Here is a 12,739-nt window from a genome sequence, read left to right as displayed (position 1 = left end):
ACTGTAGTCTTACTTTCTGTCACAAGACCTGAAATAGTGAACAAAAACCATTTTAAATTATCATATTTGAATCAAGCTTTCTTCCGATTGCCTAAATAGTAAATTTAAAAAGTGGTTAGAATCAAAGTAGTGGTCTTAAAGCCAAAAGGGACTCAAAATATGCTTGAAGTGGAAATTTTTATTAGAATATATAATGGCTTAGATTCCAAAATTAATAAGGCATTAGCAGAATAAATGTTTCCTGTTCTCTCCTCTTTCCTGCAATCTCCGAAAAGCTTCTCAAGGAAGCTTGGGGAGACCCACCTGAACAAAATGGGATGGGAAGGAAGCTTTCTCTCTGTGAACTTTTTAAAGATTCTAGTCCTATATCCAGGTACCAAAGTACAAGCCTCACTGAGCTCAGTGGGACTTTTAGTATCTGCCAGTTACTACATCAGGGGTCTGCCATGTTCTGTGGCCTACACCAACTCTCTAGAAAGTCCATGCAGGTACTATGTGTTACCACCTTAATTCTAAAATGATTTATCCTCTAACAGAAATACAAACATTCATTCTAATTGTTAATCCAGAGTTAAGCACTGGGAGAAATAATAATTTTGTCACTTGCATCTACAGCTTTTGGTCCTTGCTTTGGGCCCTTCAGAGACCTGCAGAATCCATCGCATTTAGTTCATAATGATGCCACGGGTTGGATTTCCAGTGGTTTAGTAAAACCATGGTATTTCCAAATCCAGGTTATTCTGGGATTTACTATGCAATTCCATAAAAAAGATTAAGTTATATTAATTTATCAGCAAGAGGATCTTGCAAGGAGATTAAAAATCCAGTGAATAACCATGGCTGGAACCATGTTGCTAATGTATTTGTAAGGGTACAAAGACAATGAAACCTCATTTTCAACCCTGTTTTTACAGCATGGAAGAAAAATGGTCACAATCATTCAAAGGAAGGCAAAAATATGAGATACCGCTTCAAGAATCACATACCTTTAGTTGAAGCTGCAGGCATACCAAACCTGTGGAGAAGAGAGAAACCCTGGTTAGGGACTCTGAGGTTTTGGGTCTCTAAACCATGACATAGATTAGAAAACAATTTTAATACATGACATACCTAGACTACTAGATTGAATCAGATCAGCAAACAAAGTTGGATCTACATAGCATTTCTGCCTTGTTCACAAGATAATCACCAATCAAGCAGAACAGATGGTCCAAAAAGGAAATTGTGGGTTATTCTTCCTTGTAGGTTATTCTTATTTGCCATTACACATTGTTTAATAATTGGATGTTTAAAGCTCTGGATCTTTCACAAGTCTTCAATGTACTTTTCTTGATATAAAGAGCAAGATATCTTATCAGCAGATGGTAAGGTTAAACACACCTGTGTATGGTATTTTCCTCATTTTTTAATCCCTTTCACTACCATTTGTGTTGCTCATGAATAGCAGCACAGAAGTGAAAACATGGGATATTACTTAATTTATGATAATAATAATTTGTCTCACTTATTTGTCTTAACATTTCAAAGCATGTGAAAAGAACTGACCATACAACCAGTTGTTCATAGATTTTATGGTAATTTTGACATCTTCTGGGGGGAGACAGACTTCTACCTGGAAAAGGACATTATGAGAGAAGTCTACTAGGCCCTGTTTTTGTTTTTCTAAAATATTATCTTGGATATTTCCCCATTCCCTTTCTATCTTCCATTGTTACTTAGTCTATGAAACAGTTTCTCTTAGAAGAAAGACTAAGATTTAATACTCTGGATAGGCTATGGAAGTATGAGGACAACTGTGAAATTCTATTTAAGCCATGCAAAGTTTTCAGGGTTCAAGCAAGCATCTCTACAAAGCAATGAAGCCATTTTTGGTTACCCACAACTCAAATTCCAAAGGTAGTCACTGCAGACAACTAGAACATGTCAGTTGCACAGTGCATCTCTAATAAACTTTGATCTGCACAATGGTTAAAAAGCAGCCACAGAAAACAAATAATGACAATAAATAAAGACTTACCGAGCTGCTCGTGCAGCCTTCTTACTCTCCAAACTCACAGGTACATTGAATCTCTCTGCCCGTTTCTGCATTCTCTAAAGTAGAAGATAAAGAATACAAATTTGGTAGGCAATATAGAAAAACAATGCATTTTGTTCCAGATTTATGAGTAGTCATAAGTATATTCCCACCTGCATCTATCTATTAAACTTTTCAATCTCCTGCTTTTCAACCAGGTCCATCCAAACACTGAGACTATCAACTATTTCCTATCTCTACTTGAGAATCTCTGACTGTTTCTCCTGATGCAACAATCAACACGTTTTAATGAGCCAGAGGTTATGACAACTCTGACAATATGGACACAGAATAAGGGGTAAACACCCAGTAAGCCTGTGTTTCTGTTGGTAGATATGAAATGATCCATCTTTGTTGCTAAGAGCATATTGAGGTAGGCGAAATTTTAAACTACCAAGAATACAGCGCCAATCCCTTAACAAGAGGGAGACGGAATAGTGCAAATGGCTGTTCCAGTAGGCATGCTTCTGTTCAGAAGCCTGGTTTCTCATTAGCCAACACAATATATGGTATGTAACCTCATGCCCTTTGCTACAGCCATCGGTATTTAGAAGAACGTTTAACTCAGAGGTCGCCAACATGGTGTGCCACAGATGTTGCAGGATTACAACTACCATCATCCATTAAATTCACCATGTTGGCTGGGGATGTTAGGAGTTGAGCATCATCAGAAGAAGGCCGTATTGGCTACTTCTATCTTAGCTACTATGAAGGGCAATGTGTACCTGCTTCAGACACATACACAAACCAGGGCAGCTGAAATAGGTGTTGGCAGTAATGTTGCACATTTCAACCAGAAAAAGCTCTGCCCAGAAGTCACAGGAATAGCAGCCCCGGCATGAATACAAAATGAGCAACTTATTTCCCCACCTAGCTGCAAAAAGCAAGTGACAGCTCAAACAGATCACAGCTGATCCGGAAACATGCAAAACAGAACTTCAACAGAAGTTAAGATAAAATCTCTCTTACAAATGGAAAGCGAAATTGATTTACAGAACATGGCAGGAGTCCAAGAACATGTGCTGGAATAGGCTCATAAAAAGGCTACATTTCACAAATAAATAATTTTACATGGAACACATGATTCAATGTGCGTTCATTTGTGGCGTATATGAAAGATGATCAGACAAAGAAATTCAGTTACTTACAATAAATAACTGTATGAAACATGCAGAAAGCCCAACATATATAGTATTTCTGCATGAATAGAAGATAGCTTCATTCCTAATGGCTAAAAGCTTCATGGATGCAGCAACATATCTATGACGATCAAATTAAAACACTTCATGGTATGACCTACTGTCAACCTAAGAAATGCACGGACCCTTCATTGGACAGCACAACCCATTGCTAATTCTTGCAAACAGTAAACTTGTTCACTAAAGTGAGGTTTTCTACAAGTTGAGAAGAATCTCAATTCCTTATGTGACCTGAAAGCAGTTCAAGTGCAGCACCCTTAATGACAGTGCTGAAAATAAAACCCTGTTGCTCTGAGAAGGTCATGATACATTAGGTACGTCAATTGAGTCTGGAAGGTATTTACATTATAAAGTTTAAAAGTTTCATGAAACATCAAGGGATTTGAGAAAGAATGGAGTTTGGCAGACTTGCAAATCGAAAGCAGAGGGAGCAAGAGAAGACGCAAGTAGAATAATTTAATGATCCCTTGATGAAGGCTTCCCACAAAGTTTAGAAGACGTCACTCTTTCAGTACCAGCTCCATTTCAGATAATTTTCTATTTATTGTTTCTGGTTACTTGCCCCACCAAAGTAATAATCCATGATTTGTGACATCAGTCCGCAATTACTGTGGTCAGCTTACAGGCAGATTAGATCTTGAAGGTGACAGTTGAACAGTAGGGAGACAGACTTGTGTTTTCATATCAGCTTCCTCAGTTAGAGAGAGCGCAGTGGAAAGTGATGAAAATAAAGGATTAAGGAAGCCAAACAGATGTAAGAGAGAAAGTGTATGCCAGGTTTATCCACAGAACCCTTTGCTCCCTTAGAAGAAGGCCAAACTCTGTATAAGGGACAGATTACAGACGTGTCCATATCTCCTTTAATGTTGGAAGCGGTTCCTAACGCGAGTGTGGAGAAAGAGCCACAGAATGAGAAGAGAACAATTTGAAGGGCAGATATGGAGGCATAGCAAATACATTTCATCTCACACTGCGAAATAATAAGTAATCAGTTCTCCAAAACTGGTCTAGTGATCTCTCTTGCCAATGCAAGCCAAAAGATAACACAGGCTGTATTCATTTACTAATTGCAATAGAGCTACACATCATAAAGCTAATAGAGACTACAGCAACAGATATATGTGGCATAGGAGAATTAAGGCTAATAAGACACAGTTCAAACTACAACTACTGAATCCAAAGCTAACTTTTTCAGTTTTTAGGCAGAAGTGGGGAAAGCTGCTTATCAGTGATGCAATAGTAGGGGATTCCTGCATTGGCAGGAGATTAGACTTGTTGTTTAGTCGTTTAGTCGTGCCCAACTCTTCGTGACCCCATGGACCAGAGCACGCCAGGCACTCCTGTCTTCCACTGCCTCCTGCAGTTTGGTCAAACTCATGCTGGTAGCTTCAAGAACACTGTCGAACCATCTCATCCTCTGTCGTCCCCTTCTCCTTGTGCCCTCAATCTTTCCCAACATCAGGGTCTTTTCCAGGGAGTCTTCTTTTCTCATGAGGTGGCCAAAGTATTGGAGCCTCAGCTTCAGGATCTGTCCTTCCAGTGAGCACTCAGGGCTGATTTCCTTAAGAATGGAAAGGTTTGATCTTCTTGCAGTCCATGGGACTCTCAAGAGTCTCCTCCAGCACCATAATTCAAAAGCATCAATTCTTCGGCAATCAGCCTTCTTTATGGTCCAGCTCTCACTTCCATACATCACTACTGGGAAAACCATAGCTCCCAAGAAGCAGGTGTCTTTTAATTTCGTGACTGCTGTCACCATCTGCAGTGATCAAAGTCCCTCCTTCCAACTCTCTGATAGCTTAGCACAAGGGGTCAGAGTTGCAGTTCACAATTTCTGGCAGGCACAGTGTTGGCTACTGCTGTGCTGGACCATGGTGTAATGTTTACACGTTTCCCTCAACCCTTTCCTCTTCCTTCATGGCCAGAAAGATGACTTCAGCAGAGTTTATTTCACTTTTTAACATTACATTTGAACCAAGAACCCTGGTTTAAGCTAAACAGTTAGTTGAACAAACCAACTTCACAGCCTATGGTCTGAAGCTGGTTAAGAACTGACAAGAGTCTGTTTCAAATAAGAATCCCTGATTCAAATGTAATATTAAGCCAGGTTCTTTAAAAGTAAAGCTAAACCTTGCTAAAGTCCTCCTCCTCGTCATGTAAAAGCAGGGGAAGGAGAGAAACATACTTGGGCTCAACTACATAGCACTAATATATGGCTTAGTGTTAATGTGAATGTACCTATGACTTTATTATACAGAAGCAGTTCAGAGGAAATGGGGGGTGGGGTATTGCTTCCTGCTATGTAAAATGGCTCAAGCAGTCCCCGTTCCCCATCTTTCCACAGTAAACAAGCCAAAATTCTCCATGATGGCTGAACTCCAGGAACTGTGTTTTGTTTAAACTATGCTTTGTGAGAACTGTGGTTTGTTTACAATGGGAAGCAGATGCTCCCAATATCTCTTTCTAGTGCCCAAAAGCAGAGGAGAGAGGAAGGTGAACAACCTGGTAATAGCAGACCAACAGCAGACTAGAAAAAGAAAAACTCAGTAACATACACTATAAAACACTGGCCGAATCTGAGCTACATGTGCTAAAATTATGGTGGAGACAGAACACTATTTCCAAATGTGGGAGCCTAGTTGTTAAACTCAGATGAAAATAATTGGAAAAAGAGAAAACCTTACCTCCGTTTGTGGAATTTCTGAGGCAATTTTCACCACCTTCTTCTCTGCACCTCTAGAGGAAGATAAATTGACAGACTGAAGCATAAATAACATATCAACTGTGTCTATTTTCAACAATTTAATCTGTAGCCAAGCCTGAACTATTTCCTGCAAGTGGTTTTTGAAGAACATTTGACTATGACTGCAGTTTCTGTTTGAGCTCCAGAAGTCTGTCCTGCCTTCCCTAAAGCTGTTGTCAGTGTAACAATAATTTATATTTGAAAAATGCTCAGTAAACACTATTTTAATAAGAGGTGTTCTACCTCTTTAAAAAATAGGAAGCTATATTGACACAATTCAGCGAAATACTGGCAATACCAGGATAAGGAGACATTAAAAATCAGCATCTGGTGGTACTGATTAATAAAATTTAAAAAATGGGTGGGGTGGTGGAATAAAGGATAATTGATTATGAAATCCAAACTTCCTCAGAATTAATTTTATGTGGTCATAAACAATATTTTCTTTAAGATAAATGTAGGGATTTAGTAAGAAATTACATTGGCAAAGAAACCCTGGAAAATGTATCAATTGAAGGTAAGATTAGGGAAAGTTGCATATTGCATTAACTGATATGATAACAAGTTATTTTGGAATTTGTAAAATATATGTAGAAACATACATATATATTGAATGAGACCTAAGTAACAGGAAAATGATACAAAATACATTGTAAAAAATTAGATTTGAAGATGGAATAAAAGATGAAATCACTAAATGGGATCTGTGTGTCTAATGGCCTGGTGGATGGTCAGCCAGTTTGTTAATTTAGATTTTGTACATGCTCAGAAACCAACAAGAAACATGATTGCTTACAGACTATATAGTTTCTAACCAGGAAGAGACAGGCAACAGTAACAGCACGTGCTGAAACTGAACGAGTCTGCAGTTCACATAGTACTCCATGAGTCAATTAATGTATGCATGGATATATATTATAAAGAGAACCGGGGGTACAAAAGAAAGAATTTGACTGTGTAAAGGAAAGTATGCTGTCTTGATAAGGGCAAACCTTTAATCAACTCATGGGTTTCATCTCTGCTCTAGTAAGGTGCAGGACCAATGGAACAAATGTGGAGCTTGGTAGTCATTTTCTGCTTGTATGATGACAACCCTCATATTTAGCCTCTGTTTAAACCCCAATTATCTGTACAACCTTGAAAAGAATGAAATTATCTTCAACTCTGTATGAAACAGATGTCATTCAACTTGAAAGAATAGGAAGAATAAAGGGAATAGGCAAAGTATGAAGATGACGAACCATGAGACATTACAGAACTCCAGACTCACTGTCTCTCTCACATGCCAATGTAAACTGGACTCTTTATCTGAAGTTTGAATTGCATATTCAAATAGTTGGATGCGTTCTACACCAGTTAGATAAATGAGGTCCTATTTAGCTTGTAATCATTCGCATAGTATAACCGGTATAAACCACTTACGATGAACAGTCAACCCCAACCAGAAACCTCAAGCTTATGCTATATGCCGTCAGATCTTTATTCTTTTATGACCACATATTCACAAAGGGACTGCTGTGTTGTAGTTCATGGGACAGCTATGGTTGACTTTTGGCCAGGTCAGCTATAGCTCCATTTCAAACACACACTTCTTTAACAATGTGCAATGGGAGCCAGTAAACAACTCAAACAAAAATATAATGGAGTGGGCGTGCTTGGAAGTTTATGCTCTGAAAACAGGGTTGAGGTTTGCAAAAGAAAACAAAGGAAGAAGATGCAAAGTTCGGAAGTTCCCAGGCTAAATGAAACAGCATCCTCCTCCTCCAAACAGCTCCCATAAAACAGTGGGTCATAGCCTGACTCATTAAGGTCTCCCATTTAGAGAAATGGATGGCTTTTGTTCAGGATTCCTGGACAGTTTTTCTATTTTATGCCCTGAAAGGTAGTAATGGTTTAATGACTTTTTCACAGGAAGCAATTCAGAACAGGAACCAGGGACTTGTTACCCCTGCAGCACTGTTTGCTGCCTTCTGTTTGTGATGCGGAGAAAGGGCACCCCCTGCTGCCTAGGAACAGCCACTACACTAAAATTCACATAATCGTGGTCTCCAAACTGAAAATTCAGCTGTACAGCATAGGATTTGGTCAAATTGTATGCTTTTTGGGTTGCTACTAATTGCTAATAGATCAGGGTTATGTAATAATATGGTGCAACAACAGTCATTCAAATCAAAAATCCCAATAAATATAGGGCAGATAGCAACATCTGACTGATATTTATGGGAATGATGGTTAGAAACTCAAGCTTGTAATTTTCATTCAATAGGAATTTTCACATATATTTGCACAGAAAATGAAGGCAATGATCCAGATAATTTTTTCTCATTGCACCATGAATACAGCCATAGCTTGAACTAAGAACTTATTCCATTAGAACTGTACTCACCCTTTCACATTATGCACAAACGCCATTGGCATAAAATATTCAAGCTACTAAGACTACAATCCTAACCTGTTATCTGTGAGTGAGCCCCACTGAATTCAGTGCTTCTACATTCCAATGACTTTGCTGCCAAGAAAGGTACAATGTATACATAAAACAGAGCAGGGACCTCTATAATGTAAATTACGGTAGCAGAACCTTATTCTCCCAAACAATCACTTGTCTTCTCCTCAGCTCTATTTTGTCATCTGATAAAAATGATAAAAATGTACCTAATTTCTACAGCTGGAAGAATTAGCCAGAAAAAGGTCTAAATATGAATTGGGACAATTAGAGTACTTTATTCTAATTACCTTCTAATAATTGAGAACAAAATACTTTTGTTACAAAGGGTTTTGCTGGTTCAATAAGTTGTTTTATTATCTTTTCTCCGTAAGCTGCCTTGAGAGCGCTATGGGGATGAAAAGCGAAGTGAAAATAATCCAAACAATTAATAAAGAAATACACCTAGCGAATGTGAAAACTGTGCCCTCAGGTAATTCAGGCCACTGCATGCAATTACTATATCAAGAAATCCTTGTGCATCTGGTTCAGTCTGATAAGGAAGCTGAAAGCAGCTAGAAGAGCAAGGATATGGGATCTGCTCATGAAACACACAGGCCTGCTACATTTTATCTATCTTAAAACCACGCATCTCAAAATGTGAGACAATCCGTTAGGAGATGCAACATAATTGCTAGGGGCGGTGGTAGTTCACCCTCCTTGACCTCTTTTCCCTGCACAGTTTGTGTGCGTGAGGGTCAGGCGTAGGCTGCATACCCCTTCAAATGTTTAGCTGATGAATGGCACAAGGGACAAATGGGCAATTTGCTTCTCTATTTTAGCCTTTAAAGCATGTCGTTGACACAGGTGGCCCTTTTCTTTTTTACAACTTGCCTATTCCTTGATGTGGAATGAGAATGAGCTTTGCAAGCTAAACTGTGTACTTTTGCTTTGTCTTTACTAACGCCAAGATGGCTCTAACAATTCTTCTTACACCTACAAAGGCTAACAAGAACCGAATGTGAGATTCTCTGTTAAGAGAGAGAGAGAGAGAGAGAGAGAGAGAGAGAATATACTGACAAGAGACTAGGGAGGTAATGCCGGGGTGGGGGGAGAGATATGGTAAAACTACTTAGGTTACAAAATGTAGCTTTCCATGGTGCAACATTTTAATTATATTGGTGAAAAATTCTTACTTCTTTATTAAGTTCAAAATATATATAGCCTTAAGAGATTTTGAGGTTGGATTGCTATAGACATTTGGCTCAAGGATGATAGAGTAAATTCCTACATGCAAAGATGTCCAATAACTTGGATGTTCTATAAAAGAATATGGGACTTTGTCAACTCCAAACGGGTCTATATTTAATTTTAACTTTTAGCTAGCCTTCTGGTTTGTGATTTCCAAAAAAGCCAAAGTATTCAACATGTAATCCCTAGCCACCACTAGTCATCCATTCATCTATAGAATTACAGATTCATACAATGACAAAGTCTTAGTGGTCAGGTGGCACACAAATATTGAAGGTAAACAAACACATTAATGTTTGACCAATACGTTCTAGCTTATGAAGGGCAGATAATTACACTTCAGTTGATTTCTCAATAGCTACTTCCTCTTTGATAGGAGCATCTGTGGGCTTCTGTTCTTCCTCCTGCAACATAAACAGTCAACAAGGAGAGAGGTAAACCTAGAGAACAAAATGAATATAAGCCTCACAAAAGATGTTAATGAGAACTGCAGATAACCATCTGATACGATGCAAATCTTATTGGACATAGGAACCAGAGTTCAATGGGACCTTAAACATGAATAGAATCTCAACCTTGCAAAGTCTTGTGGGCAAATTTACATACAGGCCGCGACCATTTTGCGCATCAGTGGAGCACAATTGTAAAAGTTACAAGTGCAACTGTACTTATTTGTGTAAATAGTTAGGGGGTGGTTCTTATGCCTTTTAGACAGCTAAATTCAGAACTGAATGTAATACTCTTTGGGTGAAGTTCAAATTATGTTATGGGCATCATAGTTTATTTATTGGACTGATGTAAACCATCAATGTTTCTGAGCACAAATGTGTTCCAAAGCCCCAATGCTGAAAAATGTCCAGTTATCTAGATGTACAGTATTTTATGTCAGCATGAACAGCAATCATGTTTACTGTATATATACTGGCGGTTCCCTCATTGCGAGAAGCAAAGCTACAGGGAACCAGGCAGAGGGCCTTCTCGGTAGTGGCGCCCGCCCTGTGGAACGCCCTCCCATTAGATGTCAAAGCGATAAATAACTACCTGACATTTAAAAGACATCTTAAGGCAGCCCTGTTCAGGGAAGTTTTTAATCTGTGATATTTTACTGTATTTTTGGAAGCCGCCCAGAGTGGCTGGGGAAACCCAGCCAGATGGGCGGGGTACAAATAATAAATTATTATTATTATTATTATTATTATTATTATTATTATTATTATTATTATTTAAGCCTGATCGTCCAAATAATTTGAATTTTTGTGAAGCAACTGGGACACGCAAGATTACATTGCACTTTATGGGTTGTTTTTTTTAAAAAAAAGATTCACAAATAACTCACTAAGCAGTCTACATTCTAAAAACAAGACAAAACAAAACAAAAAACAAATCTAGAACTGGAATCAGAAATGTTATTACTCAGTGTTGCTTGAACTTAGAAATACTACTTAAAATTCATTCTCTTTCAGACTATTGGCAGGCTGGATTCAGTTTTTTGCAACCTTAATTAAATACAAGCTTTGTAATCATGAAAGAAACCCTGAGTAATTTCAGTGTGCACTCCCACACTAATACTGGGACACAGTGGTAATAAACAAACATTTAATTCCTTGACTATTTTATAACTTCAGTTAACCTTAAAGTTAATAAAATACAAATTTCCCATTTTATGCATCTTGCTAAAAACTAATTTCTTAGCAAAGCAATATTTTAGTAACCACGAATAGTAAAAACAGTTGTATGAAGAATGATAAATTCAAACTCAACCACCGTTTAATGTGTACCTTTGCAGTACAGGAAACTGTAGCACAGAATATACATTACTTAGAATCACTGAGCATTTCAGCAAACCCCCTCCGCCCTGCAACAGCCTTGCTCGCTCTTCACATATAAACCATCTCAGCAAAATCATTTGAAAACAAGCTCCTCTCTTCCACCTCAGAAAACTGTAGTGGATGCAAAAGACCTTACATGTCACCCTTCTAGTTCTAGATCTACAAGTGACAAAAAGTACATATTTTATTAAAGATTTGTAGCTGGTTACCAGACACTCCATTCAAAAATCTCAAATGAACACAGTTGCACATCTCCAATTCTACAATCAATATATTCTCTATGGCTTCCTAATCATGAGCATCATTTAACATTAGCGCTGGATATATTCCTAATTATATATTTTATAAACAATTGCCTACTAAAGACATTTACCCCAAAGAGCTTTCAATTAAACTAGCTCAAATGATGAACAGTTCAAATACACTTGTGACATGGATCCTTATCGCTATGCATCCTATTACCAAAAACAAAAAGATAAAGAGCAGCCAAGATCAGGATGGAACATAATACAAGTTACATGAACTACATAATTAAATAACTGTCTTACACTGAACTATAATTTACCTCTGTTTCTTCTCCTAAGACATCCTCTTCATTTGCCTCCTCCTCAGCTACAAGAAATCAAGGGGAAATGAAAAATTACTAAAGTATATTTTACATGTTGTGTGTACAAAGATCTTAGTGGTCTCCATCAAGACAAAAGCTTCTATTTTAGTTTCATATTATTAAATTAAAATAACCAAAACAACCTCAAAGTTAGAAGAAGAGTTTGGATTTGATATCCCGCTTTATCACTACCCCAAGGAGTCTCAAAGTGGCTAACAATCTCCTTTCCCTTCCTCCCTCACAACAAACATTATGTGAGGTGAGTGGGGCTGAGAGACTTCAGAGAAGAGTGACTAGCCCAAGGTCACCCAGCAGCTGCATGTGGAGGAGCAGGGAATCGAACCCAGTTCACCAGATTACGAGTCCACTGCTCTTAACCACTACACCACACTAGTGTATCAGGGTACAGTAAAGTTCAGTACTGCAAAACAAGTGCCTGCTTCTTTATCACCGTGTGACAGAGAAGACCCTATTACAACTGATGCCTGCATTGCACAGCGATGAAGAATAAACTCAGGTCTGCTTGCTTTCACTGAACACGCAAGAAGCCCTGCCCTAGCTGACACCATCAGTGGGCAGAGTTTGGGGGAAATGGCCTTATGGGCCAAAGT

The 12,739-nt window shown here is 38.3% G+C and overlaps 1 protein-coding gene across 2 annotated transcripts in view; it reads right to left on the bottom strand.

The window, feature by feature from the left end:
• The window catches only part of SARNP (SAP domain containing ribonucleoprotein), a 65,636-nt gene that overhangs the window by 39,460 nt on the left and 13,437 nt on the right, over positions 1-12,739 (bottom strand). For both annotated transcript variants that reach the window (XM_082212871.1, XM_082212872.1), the window contains exons 3-8: positions 12,087-12,133; positions 10,029-10,096; positions 5,958-6,009; positions 2,018-2,091; positions 987-1,015; positions 3-28 (exon numbers count right to left, since the gene is read on the bottom strand). In XM_082212871.1, the coding sequence (XP_082068997.1) occupies positions 3-28; positions 987-1,015; positions 2,018-2,091; positions 5,958-6,009; positions 10,029-10,096; positions 12,087-12,133 (296 nt within the window). The remainder of the gene's footprint in view (positions 1-2; positions 29-986; positions 1,016-2,017; positions 2,092-5,957; positions 6,010-10,028; positions 10,097-12,086; positions 12,134-12,739) is intronic.

Source organism: Podarcis vaucheri, assembly GCF_965113315.1.
Source record: "Podarcis vaucheri genome assembly, chromosome: 2".
NCBI classification, from domain to species: Eukaryota; Metazoa; Chordata; class Lepidosauria; order Squamata; family Lacertidae; genus Podarcis; species Podarcis vaucheri.
The sequence above is the reverse complement of the archived record's forward strand: the minus strand, read 5'-3'. Positions and strand labels throughout refer to the sequence as shown.